This window comes from Carassius carassius, chromosome 17 (genome assembly GCF_963082965.1).
Source record: "Carassius carassius chromosome 17, fCarCar2.1, whole genome shotgun sequence".
In the NCBI taxonomy this organism is placed as follows: domain Eukaryota; kingdom Metazoa; phylum Chordata; class Actinopteri; order Cypriniformes; family Cyprinidae; genus Carassius; species Carassius carassius.
Genome location: NC_081771.1, coordinates 3,380,752 through 3,405,994, shown reverse-complemented (window position 1 = coordinate 3,405,994; position 25,243 = coordinate 3,380,752). Strand labels below are relative to the sequence as shown.

Here is a 25,243-nt window from a genome sequence, read left to right as displayed (position 1 = left end):
GTGGCTTGCATGCTTGTAACTTTATAAATCAAATCAACTAAAAAATAATAATAAAATGGTTAAATTATTACGTTTTATAATCATTTATAATAACCTATTTTTATAATTAAATATTTGTAAAATAGAAAAAATATAAAAATATTTAATTTAATATTTGAATACATAAATCTTTTTTTGCTTGCATGTGCTGAAAGTAGTGTAATGACACATGTTTAGGAAACAGACACACAGCGTGAAATGTTTCTCACTTGAAGTGCAGATCTTTAAAAGTGAAATGGGTCTCCACGATGCCAGTGGTCTTCACTCGGGTCCTCAAGACGTCCTGCTGGGAGGGGATGTAGTCTGCCCGTGCTATCCTGTCCAGATCATTCAGATAACTACACACAAACACACACATATATATATGCAATTAGGTCCCATCACAGCTCAAATGAAGAAGTGAATTAATTATAAATATATGCAGTCAGTCTTAAGTGACCTGCTGAGAGCAGCATTACATCTGCATTCATTTCTGTGTCACTTTTCAATTATGTACTGCAACCAGAGTGTGTGTGTGTGTGTGTGTGTATATATATATATATATATACCCTGCTTGCATAATGCACACTACAGCTAATGTAGCCGGTCATTTGCATATTTCATGCATACAGTAAATCTGCCTGCTGTGTACAGGACAGTGATCAGAGTGAACTTTGAGTTGAGTCCAGTATTCAGTGGTTTCAGCAACACAACAGCTGCTTGTGTGTGAATTAGACATTGACTGGAAGCCATAAACAGTCGTATTAGCTCAGTGAGCCGTCGCTGTTGGACAGGCTACAGGCCTGAGCGCTGAGAGCGTTACTATGGCAACCCCGACTGACACTGACCTTTCATACATCATGATTCAGACTGAAGAATTAGATCATACTTTCACAACGTGACCGACAGAAGATACCGTTTCGGTTTCATACTGTGAATATTTTCTGATCATTTAAACAGTTCAAATGCAACCCTTTTCTCCTTCATGGATGAATATTACAAAGCCTGTCAAGAGCATTTCCAGGCCATATTGCTCACATACACACAAATTATATATTATATATACACATTTTACATTAGGCAAGGCAAGTTTATATAGCACATTTCATACACGATGGTGATTAAAAGTGTTTTACATAAAAGAAAAGAAAATAAAAAAATTATAATCACAGCATTAAAACAAGCAATGTTTTAATAATTGATTTAAGAGGTTTAAAATAAGTTTAAAACAGTTAAGAATAGAAAAATTATTATACTTAAAATATAGTGCATTCAGTTCTGACATTGCACAGTGCTCATTATATCATATCTTACACCTAGAACAAAAGAAAAACAATTATAGAAATAATTTAAATAATTGTCACTGTTGTTAAAAAAATGAAAAAGCTAAAAAAAAATATATATATATATATATTTTTTCAACTGAAAAGTATTCAGCTAGTTTATGACAAAATACATTGTATACAAATTCTTCAAAATCTTTTTTTATTTTATCTGTCAGTTAAAAATATGACCCAAATATATTTCTAATAAATTCAATATATTCACATAAGCATGTGGCGATTGAATTATTTCCCTCGGTTATGGAAACAGTGTGTAAAGCATGAGACAGGCCATGTAGAAATGTGCTCATGTTCACAGCCAATCAGCTCTAATCTTCACCTCTGTTCCCTGTGCCATGTAAACTCTCTCTCTCTCTGTGTGTGTGTGTGTGTGTCTGTGTCTGTGTGTATTTTTTTTATTGTGCAAGCTCTTTAGTTCAAACTGATTTACATCATAAACAATGACAACATAAAAAAAAAAAATAATTCTATTAAATTAAACACAAATACAATGATTATTTCCTGAGGTCATACATTCACCATTAAATGCTTATTAAAACATGCTTTTCTGATCACACAAATACACAACAAATCGCATTACTCTGAATAAAACTGTTTAGCTCAGAGTCATTTAGAATTACAAACATAAATGAAAAACAGAGCTCATCTATTGTGAGAGGAACTGAAATGACCCTCTATCTTGCTTTAGTTTGCCTGTTAATTCACATTACATGCTTTCAGAGTTTATTTCCTCGAACGCTAGTCTTCCCGCCAGCGCTGGTTTTAATGGCCGGCACTACAGAAGGCTTCAGGATGAAGATCATCTGACGGGGCTTTCAGCTGCACGGCCTGAGGATGGTGACAGACTCCATCTGCTTTAACTACTGCAGGATGAGTCGGAGACGAGACATGGGAATGTGAGGAGCTCTTTCTCTTTCAACAAACATACAGAGCTTATATACACATATACACACACACACACATATTTATTACAAAGTAAATAATAAAATAAATTATAAATAAATACTTAATGTTTATATTAATATTATCTTGACCTGGAATTTAAATAAGATTATAATAAGATTATTTAAGATTTTTAAACATTTTATTTATCTACTTTACATATGAACAACATATCTATATTTTATTAATAATATCAATAGCAGAATTTCTTTTAATATTTTTGATGTAGAACGTTTTTGTGTTTATAAAACATTTACATTTAAATCACAACTTGTACTTGTCTACAAAACTACATGCATCTAAGCAACCACCTTTAGATCGAAAGGTCAAGACTGATGATGCAAATTCAGTCAAACGTGTCCAAACTTTCAACTGAATGATTTTAGAGTGTGTGTGTGTGTGTTCAGGTCGTGAACTCATTAAAGACAGGAGACATCTCTGCTAACAACAACAGATGGACTTGGCGTTGAGTTCCCTGCTTGGACCTGCCTCCCATCATGCATCAGTGTTAATGCGCTGGTGCTGAAGCACCATTAAAGTCACACTGTGTCTAAGCAGAGATTTGTCATTTAGTTTTGTGCTGCCACTCCTTGCACGATTGTGTTCCTCAAGTGTTTGTATGTATGCAGCTCTGAAGTACACGAATGAACTCTCATTAAACAGCAGGCCATGTGAGACGTGAGCTGCAGTGATCCGACAGAGGTGAAGGAGAGAAGAGAGATGACTGAACCGCTGTAAAATGACTAACACACAGCCTCCAGTGGCTTACTGCTCTAATAAACCAACCGCAATATGATAAAAAACATCAGCAATTGTGTTTTATGATTAAGCCAACATTTAAACTGCTGTGCAGAAGTATGGGTTAAGCATATATATATATATTTTAATACACATTAAATCACAGGAATAAATTACCTATAAAATATATTCAAATAGAAAACAGCTACAGTATTTTAAACTGTAATATTTCACATGATTTTTTTTACCTTATTTGTGATCACATAAATGCAGCTTTGGGAAGTGGAAGATACGTCTCTCAAAAAACTAAATTGTAATTTTGAACAGTAGTGTATAAGGTCATGTAACAATAACCGTGCTTTCACTTTGTCTGCAAACAACTGTATCGCTTAAACATCAAGTCCATCTCTGCTGTGAGAATATATTTCACATAAACATGGTTTTCTTACATTGCTGGACTGCCAGGGTATTTATGAGCTGTGAAATGCACACATTGTTCCCTAAATAATTAAACGAATAAAAATAACCATAAAATTGATTAGCATTAAAAAACAAATCATCTAATCAGTGCAGCAATTCATGCATTTATAAGGAATTCAATTCAGTCAGACAGTGAACGTGACTCATCCGATGAGATTTTAGGAGCGGAGCTATATGCATTTTAGAATCAGGGCTTGCACAGCATTTCACCATATACATGCCAGTGAAATACCTACCAATGAAATACTGCAGTGATGGGAATAACTAAGACTATGCTCAAAATATATGTGCTGTAGTTGAATCTGACTAAATTCCATATGGACCATGATTGTGTGTGTGTGTGTGTGTGTGTGTGTATAGACACTCACTAGGCAGCAGAGTCGTTGAGCTGATATTCTCTGGATCGGGTGAAACATCCCTGAACCCCGCTGTCGGCCCACAGTCTGCGGATCACATTGGCCAGATCATCAGTTAAGATGCCCTGCTCCTCCGCTGCTGCAGACAGAGCAAACAGCTGCCGTGCATCGTCCTGCACACACCCACCCACCCACACACACACACAATGTGCTGAGCAAGGAATAAAACAGAAAAGTGAGAAAAGTGAAGTTGCAAGAGTGTGTGGGACTCTCTGAATTATTTACAGGAACCCAGCATGACCTACATCCTCGTCCCAGACATTACAGGAGGTCTTACCACTCGGGCGGTCTCTCCGTAGTCGATCTTGAGGTTGCTCATGGCTTTAATGATGGCCATTATTGACTGGATGGTGTTGCTGTAGACCACGGCTCTGTACTGCTTACACTCGTCTTCTGAGTAGCCGTCTTCATGGATGATTCTGAACAGAGGGTGAAATGGAATAAATTAATTATATTGACATAAAAGATCAACAGAGAATAGTATACTATCTGAAAATAAAACAAAATAAATCAAAACAAAACAAAATAAAATGTAACAATTTTAGAATTTAAACAATCTTATTATAATATCTGGGAATGGTAATTAAAACATCTACACATAAAAAATAACCTGCATTAAATAATTTGCATCAAAATATCTGTATTAAAAAAAAAACTGTAAAAATGTATTTTAATTGGTCTGATTGGTTAATGTCTATCAGATTAATTTTATAAGGCAAATACTGAAAGTAAAAAATATGAAACCATAGCAGGCTATACAGTTGTTACTACAACTAAAACTGTAGCCTATATATTTATTTTGAAAACTGATATTGGCCATTATATCAACTATATCAGCCATAAAACTAATTAGCAGCCAAAGATGTGTATTTGTGCCTCTCCGATTTAAAACGTACAGTTTCACAACTGGCTGTTTCCAGTAATGTGCTTCATTTAATACTCCATATTCACTAACGTAGGCAGATATCACCGTCTTCTCTTCCTATAACCGAGTCAGCAAATATAAAACAGGCTAGCTGGGCCTTATTGACATATTCTAGATTACATCTTTATCAAAACATTACAACAAAAAAAAGAAAGAAAGAAAAGAAAATGTCTATAAAGAAAACATTAGAAATATACATTTAAAAAAAAATTTTTTTTAGACTAATGGATCTTAAAAGGTTTGATCAAATAAAGAAAAATCTTCATCCACTTGGTAAACGGTGAACTGAAGAGATGTGATACATGACACCTTCAGGACTGTGTTGCTGCTGCTAACACTCTTTAGCCGTGTTTCCACTGATCCGATGTGGATTATAATCACCATACAAGGCAGAAATATTTAGAAGCGATGCAAAAGACTGCACACTAGGCATAACATTACCATAGTAAACATGGTAAATGTGACCGCTTGAAGAAATCAGACATCAGCTTTTTATTCCCCATCAAATTCGTGTATTTATTTAGTAATATATTTTACCTGTCATAAGTCTCGTCTCGAGAGTTTAGCTCCACGTAGCCTATGTCATAAAAATATAATAATGTTTTTGTCTGGGAGCTTTTATAAAAATATAGAAATGATCATACTTTCTAAATGTGATGTATATAGGCTACTGTGACTACAAATAAACAGACTCAGAATCAATGTATCACTTATTATAGTAAAACATGCTTTTGGATTTAAATATTTAACAAAGATCGCAAACAAACAGCTGCTTTTATCATGTTCGTTTTGTGATCGCGCTAGTTCCTGTGTCTTATTTCTCATTAGTTTTCTGATAACTTCTCTTTGTTGGTGAAATGATGGGGTTGCGTGTAAAGTGCAGGTTTTAGTAAAGTGCTGCAGAGCTTCTATTTTGGCCTCGGTGCTGCAGGTCTGAGGCTATTAGCCCGACAGTGAAGAAGGAGCTATTGTCTTTTTAAGACTGTTTCTGCTTATTGACCTGAGTGTGAAACTCTGCTGTCCTCATGAAAAATGGATTGAGATCCCAGCGCCTCCAGTCAAATGGAAATGATAAAACTATTCAAGGCTTTTGCTATATCTCTTTGTGCATCTGACTTCTACTTACACTGAAAGATATATATATATACTGTATATAGAACAATAAAGATGTTTATAGCCAAGATTAAATTCACACACTTCATCCAACATTTTCATTTATCTTAGAAAAGAGTGACCTGATTGCTCTGTATGTTATGCACACCATTTTATATATATCCTTTTTATTATTTTTCCCCATTTATATAGTCAATTAATTTAAAAATAAATATTCAAAGTTTTACAAAGCCATTCAACAGAAACATTTAAAAGTTTGGGGTCAGTAAGATTAAAACACTTATTCTGCAAGTATGAATTAAATTGATCAAAAGTGATAAAGAAATTCATGTTATAAAAGTAAAAATTTTTGTATTTGGATTTAAAAACTCTGTTTAATATCTATTTATTTCACTTACCGCCCAATGTTGTCCAACAAAACAATATATATTAAAGGCTATGAACACAAATAAAGTTAATGTAACCACGGAAGACTTTTGTTATGTGCAAAAAGGGTTAAAGTCACATTTCATTCTAAAATTGTAACATTACAAATAAGACTTCTAAAAGCAAAACTGAAAATAAATGAGAACAAATGCACAGAGTTGTTAGGCTATTTTGATTATTCCATTGCAGTCTCTTTACAGTCAGTGCTATCATACAAATAGACTTACTTGTGTGACTATAATTATTGAGCCTTTCTGTCTGAGCACATGACGGATCGAGTCACTTAAACTACTGCGAAACGAAATTAGAAACTATGTTTTACCAGTTATTAAAGGCCTTGATATGAAGCTTGTCACATGTTGAGAACAAACTGGATTAAGCACTTTCTCCGCAAGCAGCTCAGTCTGCGTCCTCGCTATATTTTCAGATGCGCTCGTATCAAACTACTGTTTATCGATATAAAGGCTATTGCCTCATATTGAATCGCTTATAAAGAAAATATCGATATATCGTACAAACTCGATATACCACTCAGCCCTACAATCAGCATATTATAATGATTTCCGAAGGATCATGTGACTCTTAAGACCAGAGTAATGATGCTGAAAATTCAGCTTTGCATCACAGGAATAAATTACATCTTAAAATACATAAAATCTATAAATAGTTATTTTAGTGTGCAATAATATTTCCCAATGTTACCGTTTTCACTGTATTTTTCATCAAATAAATGCAGCCTTGGTCAGCATATGAGATTTTCAAAAACTTTTTTTTATCTTACCAACATTTGAATTTTTGAATTTTTGAATTTATGCATGGTAGCAAATGAACTAGAAATAAACTAACAATTATAAGGTAACCGTTTCAAAACCAGGTAAACTATAAGCAGTTTTATTATCCTTAATATCTAATGTAAAGAAATGTAAAGGTGTTGTTACTGTATGGACACTGAGGACTGATTTATCATGTGAGCTACATCCTCATACTATAATCTCATTTACTAAACCGTATCAAAATTAAATCAAGAAAGCATGCAAAATACTGAAAATAGAATTAAATGGTTCTATTAAATATTGAAAATAGACAAAAAAATATATGGTAAAGTATGCAAAATGATTTATGAAGCGTGCATCCACACATGCTCAAACTTGTAAGACGTTTTGCAGAATGAGGGTTAGCATCTAGACACGAGCGAGCAGAGCAGAGCAGCACAAAGAGAGATATATTTTAGTATCGAGAGGAGATGGATGGTGTCTATTAATCATGAACAGGATGAGGGCGTCTGAAGTAAAGGAAGCAGCTCTGCATCACAGGGTCTGTAAGGAGGTGCACTCGTGTGGAAATGATATTCATAACAGCAGCTAGAGCTGCTTTCTGTTAACTCTGCTTTAGTGCTGCATCTCACACATGATGTCATTTGTGCAAAGAGCTGTGGCTGCAAATAAATACGTGACAGATGAAGCATGGCTTTATTACTGAATCTAAATAGTGTGTGCGCATTCGTATCTTGGCAGCTGCAAGGAGCTAATTTACAGTCAATGTGTGTGATTTCTCCGAGTTAAAGCAGCAGTTTCAGAGAAGGAGTACAGAGCCTGGATGTGTCTTCCTGAAATCACAGGCTTGTTTGAATGTAAAATGAAAAGGAAGCATGAATATGATGCTTAAGAAGTGTGCGTTTCTCATCTTACCATTTCATTTCTAAAATAGAAGTCTGGTTTAACTTAGTGACAGAAATATATTATTGTACAGTAGAATGTAATTTTCAAAGTAATAATAATAATAATAATAATAACAACAACAGCAGCAAAAAATAAGTTCTTACATTTTCATTTTTTTTTAATTTAAAACAAATAATTTAAATTGTTACAACTTTTTTATAATAAATTTGTAATAAAAATATTTAATTGCATTTGTATTAAATCAATTATTTGATTGCAAACGTTCTATGAATTCAACTGATTAGGGATGCTTTTATTTTGTAAAATCTAGTTAAACCATTAAAATGGAACCTAGAATAAATGTAAATGGAATTTGGGGGAAGACAAATATTCATAATTTTTTTTTTCTTTAGGAAATATATTTCTACTATACAGTAGAATGCACTTCTCAAGGTATAAATAATCATTTTGTAATTATTTTTGTGCCATAAAAATAAAAGAAATTTTTATTTTCCTTTGATTACATAAAAAAAATAGGGCCCTACAGTTTTCTAAATAAAGAAATTATAACAAAGTATTAAATTGTAAAAGTTTAATGAACATGCTTTTTTATTTTAGCAAAAAAAATATTTTGAAATTTTAGTCAAAAAAAAGAAGAAAGAAATCAACCTTTTTCTACTTACTTCATCTGTTTCACAATGGTGCTCTTCCCTGATTCACCCGCACCTGAAAAGAGAAGAAAGGAGTGTCAATGAAAACACAGAGCAAGCAGTCAAATACAATTTAAATACTGATTTTATCTATCTCTCTATATATTATTTGTATTTTTTTTTAATTGTAAAAATATCAACGTCTATTGAATAGTCCATACCACTGTGCAGCTCCTATAGCCTATTGGCAGTTTCACTGCATAGCAACATTTTGTTTTAAGCAGAGGTTACAGCATCTTCTCAGCCACTTCAGTACATGATACTTTCATAACCCTTATACGCCTCATAGTACAGTCGCGACATAATTCTCCACTGATGTTCTGAGGGGCTGCTCACAAGTTCACCCATGTATACGGAAATGGTCTGGGAACAGTTTGGATTATTCCTGCATAAATGTAATGATCTCTCTGTCAAAGTGGTAAAAGCGTGGCTCTGAAAGTGCTGAGAGAACAGAAACCTTTTCCAGCCCCGCTCTGAGCTGAAGATGTGGAGAGGTCATTCAATTACTGTGAGTGCACAGACAGAATCCTGAGCTACGCTCATGGAGACCAACAACTATATCAAAAGTGTAGAGGAGAATGAGATGTTTTTCATCAGATGGAGATCTCAAAAAACACTAGCTGCAGAATAATTGTACCTACTCATGATTGCTACAAGATGATGTTTCAGCATTTGGTTTATATCAAAATACCATGGTATTAATATCGGTACCAGGGTGCAGTCTTGACAGAAAGCTAAAAATTTGTCTCCATTTCCTTTTCTTTGAACATGTTTTAATGTAGTAGGAGATGGAAATGGAAACGCAGCATCTGTGCAGGAGTGCCGTCAACAGCCCCTTCAGCAGCGTGTGAAATGTGCATCCCCTCGGCCATCTGCGGAATCATTAAAACAGCTACCTCGCCATGAGACAGGACCACAAACCAATTACTAACTCATACTTTCATCTTTTTAACAAGCATCGGAAGAGATTTGGCTTATATTCAAACCACAAAAAAGTAATAAATAAATAAATACATAAAATAAACGGTCAACCAAATGTAACTTTATTGGAGGTGTGCAATTTCTTGAACAACAGTTAAAATAAAATAAGATGCTTTACAACCAAATAACACTTTTATTAGAAGTGTGTAAAGTACAGTGAAGTAAAATAAAATGTTTGACAACTGATAACCAAATACCACTTGAAAATATTATAAAATAAAATGGTAAATTTAACAACTGATACTTTATTGGAAGTGTGTCAACAAAAAAACAAAACATTTAACAACTGATAATCAAATACCGCCTTATTATAAAATAAAATAAAAAAAACTGTGATAACCAAATACCACTTCATTGGAAAAAAAAAAAATAAAAAAAATAGACAATTATGATAACTAAATACCACTTCAATAGAAGCATGTACCTTGTGTAAATAAGTGGAAAAAAATAATCAAATACAAAATAAAAAATATTTATCAACTTATAACCAAATTCCACTTAATTGGACAAAACAAAACAAAAATAAAATTATACAACTGGTAACCAAATACCACTTTATTGGAATTATAAAGTAAAATAAAAAAAATTACATAAAATGCAAAAATGATATAAAAAAACACCATATTATTCTCGAGAAAGTGATTAATTACAATCAATATTAAAATAAATATGTACACCCACAACCCCCCCCCCCCCCCACACACACACACAACACAAATTAAAAAAAATGTTTTTTTTGTACAAGTGTGAGCTTGTATGAATGGTTGGCTTTCCTGTCTTGATCTTGATTAATAATTTACTTGTATTGTTACCTTTGACCTCCTACAGTATTATGACTGTACTACATTATTGGTCATTGTACTTTGTACAAAGAAAAAAAAACTGCAGAGACCTGAGGGACCAGACTTCCAAGAGACACACTTCCACAGCGTCCCCCGAGCACCAGAACTCAAGGGACACACCATCACACCAGCTCCATCGTACAACCACAATTCTTACTAATGGAGAAATGAGAAAAAGAGCCAATAATTGATCCTTATGAGACTTGAAGAATAACAGCTGAACTGTTTATTCACAAACCCCGGAGAGTAAAACAGAGTAATTGGAGAAAGGGAGGGTTTTAATACACACCAGACTCATAAACGCAACTAGTACTTTTGCAGCTTGTTCATTTAACAGATGCAAAGCAGATGAAGTTGAGGATAAGATCAGGTGGCGACTTAAAAAAAAAAAAAAAAATCTAATTAAACAAGTACTGCAGAAACATCATAAACAGGTCATCTACAACAGCTGGTTATAATTAGTAGTGTTTGCAAGCATCAGTATTCATTTTGCTCAGGGATTATTATGCATAATTCACCGTACATCAGGCACATTAATGACATTACACAAATAAAAACATGATAACACTTTATAAAAAAGAAAGAATGAAAGAAATAAAGTGAGAAGCAAAGAGATGAGTGATTCTAAGGCCCTCTCGTCTAACAAAAGCCTCTGTGTGTGTTCGTCTGGCAGAGAGGAAAGGCCGCCTGTGTTTGCTATCATTTGGGCAAACATCAGTGCATCTGAATGAGACCCTCACTGGCCTCGTGGCAATTAGTAAGCGGAGGAGAACAGGGTGTCCTCGTTCAGAGAGAAACCAAACTCACAGGAGTCTGTTCAGAACACATGCACAGTATATGACAAAATCATAATGCTTACTAGACACTTAGTCTACTTTCATAATGCTTTCAGCGATTCGTTTTAGTTACGTGTCCATTTACAGCATTTGACCATATTTATCTATTCTGCAAAAACAAAAAAAGACTCTGTTCAACAATTCTTTCATTCTCATTGACATCAAATTTGTGGTCCAACTAGAACTCTTTTATACCTTTATTATAAGTTTGACCAAAGAACAAAACATCAAACCGTAATAGACATACTGGGTGCCAACACTGAGATGTCCTAACACAAGAAAGTGCACACAATGAATGATGCTGCTGATGAAAGAGAGGGCAAGTGAGCGCTGATGTGCCAGTGATTTATTCTGTAATGGAAAAATGACTTGAGGAAATTAAAGTCAGAGAAAGATGTAAGAAAGAAATAAAGGACAGCAGATAAAGAGGAACATGAATGCACAGAGGACAAAGCAAAAAGAACTGTACGTGACCCAAATTAAATATACAATGGTTTTTAATAGAACTAAATATTAATTATTATATTTTTATATGATTATATAAATACATGTATATATAAACGTACATTATTCTACATCATAAACTAAAATAAGTGAATAAATAAGTATAAGTTCACAATTGTTTGATATAAATGGTTCTCCAGCAGGGCTGCTATAGAATCTGTGCTGAAATAAACAGGACTTTGAGAACATTTTACACAATGACATGAATAATTAGATCACAGTAGGAACAGAATATTAAATATTCAATATTTAAAAGACATTTTGGATGTGGAAAAATGTCTTAGATAGATGGGTGGTAATGTTCACAGTCGCCATACCCAGTTTGACTAAATGGGGCTAAAAACTTCATCCAGGGCGGGGGATCAAAGTCATTTCTGCATCAGCTACTTGACTCAGAAAATGCATCTTTCTTCCACTAGTATGTGGCAAATGTGTCATGTTTATCTAATTTAGCTACATTACAACTGGTAAATCCAGTGAGACTAATTCACTACTGACTAACGTTTGAACTCTATAATTAACTGAGGAATGGGGAAGTAATGGTAGAGCTTGAACCACCATGACTGATAGTCTGTAGAGGCAGATAACCATCACCAATGAAAAAACAACAACAACACGCTGCATAAAATAAGTTGGCAATGTGCATCATAACAGTAAACAATTCCACAATCCACCCATGATGAAAAACTGGAGCTGTTTCTTTTTAATGAACTATATTTAGACACCTTTGATTAATTACAGTAGATCGGCAGAGAGCCAGACAAGATACTGCAGCACTTGACCTTATTAAAAAGGAAAAACCCTTTTTTACTATTGCCACACCTAAAATATTTGCAATCACTTCTGGCCAGCTTTTGAACCTTGTATTACATATGCAGTACATTCAAGCTCTTAAAAAATGCACTTAAAGTAGGTTTTGTTTTTCTAGATTAAGCAATCTGAATAAGGCCTTTATCCCTAAATACTAAATTTTATAGTGCCCCTATTATGGATTTTTTTTTTTTATTACCTTTCATGCAGTGTGTAACACCTCTAATGAATGAAAACATCCTGCAAAGTTTGAAATCTGAAAGTGCACCGTGTATAACGTTATCGTCTCTCAGAAGAAAGAGCTGACTCTGAATCATTGAAACGAGTCGTTTTTAAAACGAATCCAGCGCCGTTTCATGTTGACTTCATGAAACATTGGCATATTTCCCGCCCACTTGTTGGTCTTTTCATGTTGGTCTGAATATAAAATGCAAATAAATTCTTTGCCACTAGGTGCCGCTTTTGGAGTGGTAAAAATAGTGTTTTCTCCGGTAACTCTGTACACATACAGCACTGCGCTCACAAACGCTGCTTTATCAGGCATTACAGACATGATGAAATGAAACGCAGACCAATCGGACCAATCACTGCAGAGTAGCATCACGTAAAGAAGGGGTTCGGTTAGAATGAATCGTTGAGCGAATCGTTTGGGAGTCGTTGAGCATAAATGCATATTATAAGACAATGAAAGTGTTTTTTTTAACCTCGCATGCATGTCAATCTGTTGTTGGGGACTCCCAAAACCAAAATATGAACCTTTCATTACCTATAATAGGGGTGTTTTAAATATAATAATAGTAATCCAAAACAACTAATATCATAATTATCAAATAATCTGATGCACAACAATCTAAACTATTGTTTTCTTTTGCTTCATAAGCATGAATCAAATATCAACAAAAAATCAACCATGGACGTCTCTGTTCACTCCACCTGTCAAAAGTAAATGAAGAGCAAATGTGTAATCTTTTATAGTGCAATCCATAAAAACTAACCTCTCTCTGGCTTTTCTCTCCAGCCCCGGAGGAAACACCAACTCGTATAGGATGCATTGACTAGAGTAACTGCCTTTCATGTTGCCTTCATAAGTAACATCAGCTTTCAGGCAGACTTAATAGTTATGGAACAGCTATAGCTCAGGTAAGGACTGATGGCCTCGTTTGATCTCTGCTGGCCCACGTAATTTCTGCAAGATTAATCCCTTTGCTACGTCGTAGGTTTGAACTTTGCTTGAGCTGAACTGGAGCAAATCCATCAATAGAGACCTGGTCTTCAAAGGCAGATGAAAAACAAACATTCTGCTGAAAATAAGTAATGATAAAACTAATCATTTATAATAATTAGATGAACTGCTTATTTCTTTCAAACATTAATATTACAGATAATTTGAGAAAAGCCTCTACTGCTCACTAAGCCTGTATTTATTTGATCAAAAATACAGAAAAAAATAATATTGTAATATATTATTGCAGTTATATAACAGTTTTCTGTGAGAATATATGTTAAAATGTAATGTATTCCTGTGATCAAAGCTGAATTTTCAGCATCATTACAATATCACATAATCAGAAATCATTCTAATATGCTGACTTGCTGCTCAAAAAACACTTCTTATTGTCAGTATTGAAAACTGTTTTTTGCTTTGTGGAAACTGTAATACATTTTATTTTCAGAATTTTTGATGAATAGAAAGTAGAAAGAACAGCATTTTATATATATATATATATATATATATATATATATATATATATATATATATATATATATATATATATATATATATATATATATATATATATATATATATATACACACACACACAAGCATTCTGTAGCATTAAAAATATCTTTACTGCCACTTCTGATCAATTTAATGCAACCTCATTGAATAAAAGTATTACATTCTGAAACATTTCAGTGGTATTCATATGATTATTATCATTTAATTATTTATTTAATGCCTAATAATCACTTATGTGATTATTAAATGCTAATATTATTTCAATTTATTTATATTTATATATATATATACATATATATATATATGTAATAATATTATTGTAAAGCTATTGTATTGTAAATGAGATAAACACAAGTACATTTATTTTTACACAGTATTCATTTACATTTCACCAACAGGCTAAAAGCTAAATCTGCGTCATCCATCAGAATACAAAGCTGATTTTTAATGCACACATATGAAGAATGGCTTCCCTCTCCTCTGTTTTTAGGTGAGGCTGTTGTTTCTGAAGGAGGAAGTTCAGATGTCCCTTTGGAGCGGGACAGTAATGATGTCTGCAGGGCTTGAGGAGAGCTGGGAATCCTAATCAGATAACTTAAATCACACCTGAGAGAAAGCTTAATTACAACTGCTGCTCTTGTTTTCTAGCTCTCAATGTGACTTTATTTTTCCTTCGCTCCTAATTCTGTTAGTCCAGCATTAAGCCTGTGGGGTCTCTCAGCACCTCCTCTCGCTCTCCCGGGCCTCAGCGCTCTCTTAACACACTTCTATTTCGCTCCTTTGATCACTTTTTGTACTGTATCGAAAAGTCAGACAGCAACATCACCTGTCTCCTGAGGCTCCGCTCTCCCTCTTCATCTTCTTTACCACCCCATTACATTGTCCTAATGCAGATTTGTTGTTTCCTGATTATTAAATTATAGCTTTTGCATGCAGCAACCAACTAGTGCACACACACACACACACATACACACACATAGCTGTTTCAAGAAAAATTCTATATTCTATTTACACTTTAAAGGACACTTCCCTCGTCTGTGAATTACATGCCTCAGTAATTAAATACATTGTCATATATATCTAATGATCAATGCTCAGTCATATTTAAATGTAACTTAAGCAATCTAGGAAGCTAATATTATTTTTCTTAATTTAGCATCTTGCACATGGAGAGAAACAGAGGAAAAGGAAAGATAACCAACTTTTTTCAAGGGTAAATTGTGCTTATGTGATAACATGGCTGTTGTTGGGGGAAATTGTAGATATCAGGGATGCAAAAACAGCGCTGCCAACGTCGTCTTTGCTGTATCTGTAGGCTATATAATTATGTTAAACATCCAAATGTAGACTGGTCTGTCGGCGCACAGAGCCACACAGTCGCAGACAGAAGTTCATGAACACATAATTCCCTTGTCTTTCTTATCGGTGTTTGAGCGAAAAAAAAAAAATGAACGATGTGTTTGAAAAAAGAAGTCTAAGTGCCCGTCTCAACGAGTTTCCCCGTAAAACGCAGTCAGAGAAAGAAAACGGATGAGTGTCATTACCGGTATTAGATACATGCATTCATCTTAAAGGGACAGCAACCCAATATATCTGCAGCTGTTCGGGTCACCAAAGTTAATCAAACAACAAAAGAGAAAGAGAAAATACACTTTTGTAGCTCAAGATGAATCATATAAATTGAATCATATTTAATGTATACATTGAATGCGGTGTTATTTTACATTTGATTATTAGATTTCTGTAACTTAATACAGTTAATTTACCTGAAAAACCAAAAGCACTGCTTTATTTCACATGTATTTTTGTTCTTTTGCATTTATATATGCTTGTACTTTGTTTATTATTTTCTATGCAGAGGCACTAGGCCTGCCCTACAAAATTACCCCAATCATCCTAGAACTTTACAAAAAGAGTTCTACTCAAATCATCAGGTGAAATTGTTTTCGGGAAGTATTGGAAGGAGTAGTAAAGCAAGAAGAAGTGATAGATAGTTTTTTCAGAATTTCATTTTACTCTGCGTCTATATGGGTGAGCCGGGGATGTAAATATCTAGATATTTGCAGCGGGGCGAGTGCTTCGATTACCTCTCTCTTTTTTGATCATACATTTGTTTGCTAATTAATACAATTTTAGGGGACCCACTAAGAGTATCAAGTCATTTCGAACCCTGCATGACACTGAAGACTGGAGTAATGATATGTAAAATTCAAGAATAAATTACACATTAAAATATATTAAAATTAAAAAAAGCTTTTTTAAATTGTAATAATATTTTATAATATTGCTGTTTTTTCTGTATTTTTATCAAATAGATGTAGCATAGTCAGCACAAGAGTCTTTGTGCACCTTTTTATAGAAACACTTCCTTAAGATCCGACATAAGCATATTCATATCCTAAAAGTTCAAAAGGCTCTGCAGATCAGGAAAGATCCTGAGGGCAGTTTGCAGAGTGGCCACAACTCATGTGCTTTCTACCCTCATGCAATGAGAATCAGGTCTCTAGACCGAGTGAAACCGATTACTGCAACAAAATACACGGATTCTCAAGATTCATCCCAAATGTCCAAGACAATTGGCATCCATTTCACATTTCCAAGAATCATCCTTCAAACCTGCTCAACAAGCACTTTACCACAGAAATGCAGAAAGAACATTTCACCAGTAGAACACTGAAGAACATGCATAACTTAAGATACAAGTTAAGCAATTAAAACGCTGTTTAGAGAAGCCGTAGTGATTCTTAGCACCACAGAGGCCAAGTGTTACTCTGAGTAGATGCATGTGTGTTTCCTCCAGCGCTGTGAGGCATTTATAACACCACCAGCAACATAAAGGTCAGATGCTCCACTTCTGTTTCCCATTATAAAAACACATAGATCTTCTAGAAGGCTGATGACTAAGAAGCTTTGCGTCTCCAGTTCTACTATTCATCCTAACACAATGACAGCTTCCTCTTTGTGTGCCTGATTCAGACAGACACCTCCCAACTGTCTCATGCTCCTGTCGCTGCCGTGGAGGAAGTAATGCCTTGCGCGTGAGCGTGAGGTCTCTCTTTCCCAGTGTGAGCCTCTCTCTCTGTATCTGCTGTGTTCAGCGAGTGGGAAGATGGCGTTTCAAAAACACGGCATGGCAGGAGCCATTCTTACAACTAAAATAAAGCGACGTAGTTTAGTTCCCTGATCAACTTTACTGCGCTTCTTATTAATTTTTACAAGTCGAAATATATGCAGAGATTTTTGACCTTCGGATTTATGTTTGCCCTACTTTACGCTTCTGTTCAGTGTTGTTGGACTACTCGTGCACGAAATAACGAGACCCAGTCGCTAGTTTGTCTAAGTAGACTGGGTCAGTTTGCTACGTATTCCGTTGTCTTAAAACACGGAAAAGCGTTAACACCGTCTGTATCGAGAAGTCCCACACGTGAGAGATCTACGCGGCCTGAGAGAAAGGTATTGCTTTACCTGATAACGACGCTTCTCCTTGCTAGCGATATTCAACTCAACCCAGGCCCCGGCAACACTGGATGTGCTCGGCGCGTTGTTTCGCCGGTATGTGTTGGTGATTTGCCTGGCTTTCTGCGATAGCTGGTGGTCATCGAGCCGGGGTTGAATACGGCTGGGAGGCGCAGTCAGAATGTCGCCATGTGTCAGCTGGCAAGCATTGTAAGATGGTGTATTCCCGGTCGGTTGCCAGTCTTCAGGCTGGGCCCAGGGCTGGCTATGGTCCAAGTGTAACTGTATCGACTGGTCATTGTGCTTTGGCCGGAGCTACATCGACTCGCCATCATGGAATGGCCGGTGAGAGGCATCGGAAACTGCATTACTTTCAAACTGTGAACCATTCTAAAGCAATCTGGGACCACGGGTCAAAACTGAAGGGTTTTTAAGGAGGACATTTAAATATCCGAGGTGTGTCATCAAAACATGAACAAACTGAAAATCTACTTTTGGACTCAAATCTAGATTTCTTGTGTTTGTCTGAAACATGGTTAACTAAAACTTCTCCTAGCGCTGCTTTGGCAATGCCTGTGTATAAATATTACAGACAGGATAGGAAAATTGGTAGAGGGGGAGGGCTTCTTATTTATATTAAAGATTATGTGACAAGTAAACAAGTCCATCTTGAGTGTTCTAATGAATTTGAATGTATCGCAGTTTTAATTACACTATCTCCGCAAATGTCTTTTATTATAGTTGCAGTGTATAGACCGCCCTCATCCGATATCTCATTCTATGATCATTTTAAAAACCTTTTTAAAGAAGTGGATATACGTAAAGAGTGTATTGTTATGGGGGATTTCAATCTTTCTGATAAAAAGGCCAAAAAGAAATTGAAGGAGATAACTAAATTGTATGATTTTATACAAATGATTAAGAGCCCTACACGTATTACAGCTACTTCGTGAACTATAATAGATCTTATCTTTACTAATAAACCAGATAGCATTACTAAGACTTAAATTATAATCTGATAATCCAGTTAAAAAGTTAACTCTCATATCTAGGAAGTTAAATAAAAATAGGTTTGTTTATCATGAAACCACACAGAATGAACAGAATTGTTCTTTTAGAATACCAAAAAAGGAGATGAGTGCGTTAGAAGAAGAGCTTGGACAGATTGACTGGGAACCCCTTTTATCTACTGAAGATTTGGAAACAGGGCATAAAAAGTTTATAGAAGAGAAAAGAAATATAAAAAATAAATATACAAAATTTGTTAGAAATAGGCATAGAAAGAACAACCTACCATGGATTTCGGAAGAGGTATGGATGCTCATGAAAAGGCATGATAATGTTCTAAAAAAAGCTATAAAATCTGGTTTACGACAGGATCAACTTATGTTTAAAGTGGTCAGAGCCTGACTCCACCCACTGACAATATTTAAAAATGATGAAAAGTGGGCAGATCACAGCGGAGATAGAGGGGATGAACCTAGGGCGGGGCTGAGCGAGAGCGGCGTGAACATGAGCCCCGCAGTGACGGATTGATTGACAGCTGCCGCTTAATTTTAAAGTCTGCTGGAAAACTATGCAGTCCAGCAGTGCTGTCACAACCAGCAACTCACCTACGTACCATCCTTACCACTGTACTAAATACAGATATATCTACGCTAACTTGAAGATCTAAATAACTATATAATTGATATGCTAAATAGATGCTATAATAGTCTATCCTGATCGTTTCAATACTCGCAATTCCAACTCCTGACTCACTACAGTGATTTTGACGGAACAAGATGGTTTTATACTGCCAAGGGCGTGGTAGCTCGTACCAAGGGGCGTGGTGAGCTGGAAACTGCTTACGTCACCTGCCACCGCTTACGTCACTTGCCACCGCAACATCCAATAGGAAAAATCAACTGCAGTAGCCACCGTTCAACCTGAAGAGGGCAGCACTCAGACGTTTTTACACCATATATTGTAGAATTAATACACTTTATACTCAAATGTCAAAAAAGTTACTTGAATCAATGAACAGCACTAATAAAGCCCCATTCTTATAGATCATTAACTAAAAAAAGTTGGTTTAGGGTTTAGTTACTCTTTAATAGCTTAAGGAATAAGGTGGTTAAGACATTACGGCAGGCTAAGGCACAATATTTTATCAATATTTTAAATGAGGCTAAAGGAAATGGCAAAAAGGTGTGGCAAACTAACTAATACATTTTTCCGAACTGCTGGAAAACTGGGATAGTTACGCCAGTTTTCAAAGCAGGTGATCCACTAAACGTAGCAAATTATAGGCCAATCTCAATTTTGTCAGCTGTATCTAAAATAACAGAAAAAGTAGTAACTGAACAAAATAATTTATTGTGCCCTATGCAATTTGGGTTTCGTAAACAGCACTCTACGGAAACTGCTGTATGTTATTTCATTGAGCAAGTGCGATTAAAGTTAGATAAGGGTGGGGTTGTGGGTGCAGTGTTTCTTGAATTGCAAAAAGCATTTGACACTTTAAACCATAATATTTTATTATCTAAATTAACACATTTTAATTTTTCTGTGCAAACAATGAAATGGATTGAGTCTTATCTTACATCAAGGAAACAATGCATCCGGATTAAAACATGTATATCTTCAACAAGACACTGTTTAACAGGGGTACCTCAGGGGTCCATACTAGGACCTCTACTTTTTAGTTTGTACCTGAATGATCTTCCAGATGTTTGTTCTGATGCATTTATTCAAATGTATGCAGACGATACTGTGATTTATGTACATGCTAAAACAAACGAACAGGTATCACAAAAACTATCTGCTGTTATGACCAAAATCTCAGACTGGTTAAATCAGTGTTGTTTATCGTTAAAAGTCCAGAAAACTGCTTGTATGTATTTTAAGATTAGAAAGATGGAGGTTATACCAGATATATTAGTAAATGGTGAAAGATTACAAATTGTATCAGATTTTAAATATCTTGGAGTTATTTTAGATACTCAATTAACATTTAAAAAACATGTTAAAAAAATAGTTTGTACAGTTAAACCCCAACTTAGAAATTTTAAATTTATACGGAGTCAACTTTCAGCAGAAGCTGCAAGAATCTTTCTGCACTCTTTAATCTTTCCTCACTTCTCTTACTGTATCACTTCATGGTCCCAAGCAAGCGTGCCGCACAAGCCCTGAAAAGTGAAGCCAAAACGTCTCGATCGCCCCCTGGTGAGTGGTCCTAGTATAGGTCATAAACCCCGCCTCCCCATGTTATTTAATGGGACGCGAGACCAACTAAACAATTAAATTACCCTTCAAATATCTTTTTTCCGAAGCTGTTTTTTGTCATTTACTGTAGTTTGTATCACGCTCATGTAAATTCAAGTGTTCGTTTTTAAAATAAGTTGTTTTTTAGATAGTTATTTAATGCTCTAAAAACGGTGGTGTGACGTTGTGATTGACAGCTCTCTGAGCCGAGGAGGCACTGAAGCGTCAACAGGCTTTTTTCATGATCTTCGGAGGACTGAGGAGATTGTATTTACCTAATTTTAATGAGATTGGAGAGGAACGGAGCAGACAGAGTTCACAGGAGCAGGACTCCACTTCCAAAACAGTGCAGATTACGGTATGTGCATTCTGCGAGGGAGAGTGAGGGCGGGGCACAGGGGCGGGGCACAGGGGCGGGGCCGTTGATTTCGCGGCTTTAAGGCTTTACTTCCTGCTTGCTACTGCGCATAGCTACTGCGCAGAACTGGTCCCTAGATCGCTATCTGCGCAGGCGCAAGTCCAAGATGTCAGCGCCATATCGGGACACTGGCGGCTTCAGTTTTGACCAATGGAAGAGAGCGAAGACGAGTCGTCCATCTTTTTTTACAGTCTATGGTCCCAAGCAGGAAAACCTACTCTTAGACCTTTACATAGTTTATACAAACGTGCTATAAAAGTGTTTGATAAGAAACCTGACAGACATCATCATTGTCTTATAATTCAAAAACATAATCTCTTTACTTTTAAAAACTTTGTAATATTTCACGATTGTAGTTTAATGTAGAAAATTGTGAATGATCTTGCACTTCCACCTTTAAAGATGTTTGTTTCATTGCGCAATGACAGCATAAGACAAACAAGACCCTCGTTAAGAGGTGACTGTGAAGCGCATTTTAGAAAAACTGATTTTGGACGATCAGCTTCTTCTGTAAAAGCTGTTAACAATTGGAATAGTTTACCAACTGATATTAGACAGTGTACAAACTTTGTGCAGTTTAAATTACATTTGAAAATATTTTTAAAGGCAAGTCAGGTTTGTGTTCATTGATTATACAAGGTAATGACTTTTGAATATGTTTTTATACTTCTTGTATTCTACCGTGTTTAATTTGTATGTTATTGATAATTTGGTGTACTCCTGCCCAGGGACAGCAGATGAAATTTAGCTCTGTAGCTAATTCTGAGGTAATACTTTATTGTCCATTGTCCCTGTCAAATAAAGAATAAATAAATAAAATAAGTGAGTAGAAATGGCAAACCAGAGCTGGCAGTAAAGGTCCGCCTGAAACCAGACCCAACCCAGCACGACCGGTGCTGTCACATTTAAAAACTGAAAAATTAAAGTCATACCATGGGGATCGGCCCTCACTTTTAGAGCCAATCAGAAATGCTCAGCTGAATGTCTGAAATCGACGACACCTTTTATTGGATTTATTCGTTCATTTCAAGCCTAAACACCCAAGTTATGAATAAAACACTAACCTGACCATGGCCAGACAACCACCTAGACATTAAGTAGGCATTTAGTAGAAGCAATTATCAGGCGCAGTATAAACCATTATAGTTTTAATTATTAATATGATTATAATATGAAGTTAATAACTGAGCAGATGTGTTTAACCATAGCAGTCTTATTTTGGTACAATTACATGTATTAGTATTATTATATATTTTTTGCTAATTTGTTTTATAAAAATGTTTATGTTTAAATTAGCTTTATAATTGGAATTCAATTAATTTGTTTTTCATTATTTTTATTCATGTAAATATCATCATCTATGCTGTCCATTTACTTCAGTTTTATTTTATCTATTCATATATTTTGTTTAATTTATTGCTTATTTAGAACTTATTTCAGCTATGCAATATTGACATTTTTGTTAGAAGTTTTTTCAGACTAATATTTTTATTTCAGAAAAATGTGTCTTATCCAAAGCAGCAGTAACTACTTTCTGTGGTCATGGTTGACTAGGTCTAGACATTACCCAATCATATACAGTAAAATTATTAACTAAATAAGCCTTTTGTAACCCTGTAAAGACAAAAAAGTAACTGTTTGAATTAGACAAATCATGCCCTGATATTATCTGCTTACAGTATGCATGAATTGTTTTGTTTTATAAATGCTTACATTTATTTGACATTAAATTGTATTATTTATATTGCTAGTATATAAGCCATCAGCTATTGAAAATCCCATCCCATTCAAGCAATAATCCCAAGCAAATCAGATTCAGGACAGCACTAATCAAATATTCAAGTCAGTTCGTAATACTTCCTGCTACTGCTCTGCTCAGTGGCTTAACCCATCCATGTTCATGTGCCTCAAGCACACAGATGAAACCTGACTGTCAGCGATTACATCCAGCATCAATTTTCCAACACAAAACCCCTCATTTCTACACATCCTCTTTTCTATCTGCGTAAAAGGGCCAACAGTCTATTATTGTCGTTCAAACAGTCTCTCGAATTGTGCCACCGGGTACAGCGTGTGGAATGAATCCTGAAGTGGAACAAATGAAAGACAGGGAAAAAGTGGGTGAGAAAGCCAGAGCGGCTCAGCAGTTCTGCATGCTGCACTGCAGTGGTGCAACTCCCACTTCCACAATCCAGGCTGCAACCGTGCAGATTGCTAACAAAATGGCTCGTTAGACCACATTCAAGTATGAATCGTGCCGAGACGCATTTAGATAAGGTGTGCGGTGTAAATCGCACTTGATTTCCTTCATTTATTCAGCTGTCAGGCTCAACAGCTCAAGCTCCTGTTTGTTTAAACAAAACGAATTGAGCCGATAAAGAACATGCTAATGTTGCAAAAAAAAAAATCTAATTGTAATCATACAACTAAACAAGAGACAGATTGGAGTTAATAATCAGGATAACCAAGGGCAAAGCTTAATCCTAATGGAAATGATTATTCACAGAGGATCAGCTCGCACATGTAATGAGAACTATAACTTCAACAGAACCATTGCAATTACAGTCATTCATTTACAGCCTGTATTGTGAACAATTCATCATCAGCACACGATATTCCAAAGAAAAATGTTGGTTGGAATTCTTCAACAAACTATTTTTCTTCCCAGAAATCATGGGCGGATCTACAGGGGACCCCCCAGCTGCCCCCCTAACTTTAATGATCCAAAAACTGTACTTACAAAAACAACCCACCACTATATCCAATACATTTACCAAAAGTGAACAATTTAATTTTTAATTTTAAATGTATTATTCGCCCTTCCCCCCTGCCCCTCAAATACTTAGTTACGTCCCTGATTCAAACGTGCAGAGCGGCGTTCGCTCAGTCTGGCTCATACACACAGCGAGTCTGCTTCGGTGCGGTGGCCCTGCAACCAGAGACTGAGCTGCCCCGAAGTGAGTTTCCCCAGGTGTAGTTTAAACACACGTTTAACTTAAAGTTACATTTGTAATGAATGTATTGTATGCTAAAGACGATTCAGCATCAGCAAAAACAGCGAGTCTATTACGTTAGGCAAAATCAGCCAAGTAGCACTCTTCTCTTTGATTAGCCTGATTTTGATTTTAGTAAAGACAAGAACAGCTCAATAAAAAATATAAATATTGAGGGGCAGCGCTAGGGCTGGGCTAATGGGGCTTAAGCCCCGAAAGTTTTTAGTAAAGCCCCGAATATTTTGTTAAATTGTCTTTCTCACAGAGCAAAACAATTAATCAGAAAAACAAATGTGAATAAGATTACAGCGGCCGCGATTAACTAATCATGAACAGTGCATATTACATTTTTATTTATATTTTTCCCTTTGCATTAAAGGTACTTTTGAGCATTGTAGCCAATCACAGACATGTCTGTTGATCACATCGGCCAATCAGAGGCGTTTAAATGAGTCGCTGTGCTAAAGATGTGTTTTGCGCGAGCTCACCGAGTTCACGTTCGCAAACCTGTCATTATTATTGGCAATAAACTTAAGATGCAGATAAGAGATTCACTTGATATTATTATTGATGCTGCTCTGATGCACTACATTACGCAACGCTCTGTTTGTTGTTAGGAAGACTAAAAGTTCAGCGGTCTAGCTCATC

The 25,243-nt window shown here is 35.5% G+C and overlaps 1 protein-coding gene across 1 annotated transcript in view; it reads right to left on the bottom strand.

Annotated features, from left to right (window-relative positions):
- The window catches only part of LOC132160769 (guanine nucleotide-binding protein G(i) subunit alpha-2-like), a 47,119-nt gene that overhangs the window by 4,024 nt on the left and 17,852 nt on the right, over positions 1 to 25,243 (bottom strand). The window contains exons 2-5 of the mRNA XM_059570457.1: positions 8,743 to 8,785; positions 4,215 to 4,356; positions 3,890 to 4,050; positions 249 to 377 (exon numbers count right to left, since the gene is read on the bottom strand). Coding sequence (XP_059426440.1) covers positions 249 to 377; positions 3,890 to 4,050; positions 4,215 to 4,356; positions 8,743 to 8,785 — 475 coding nt within the window. The remainder of the gene's footprint in view (positions 1 to 248; positions 378 to 3,889; positions 4,051 to 4,214; positions 4,357 to 8,742; positions 8,786 to 25,243) is intronic.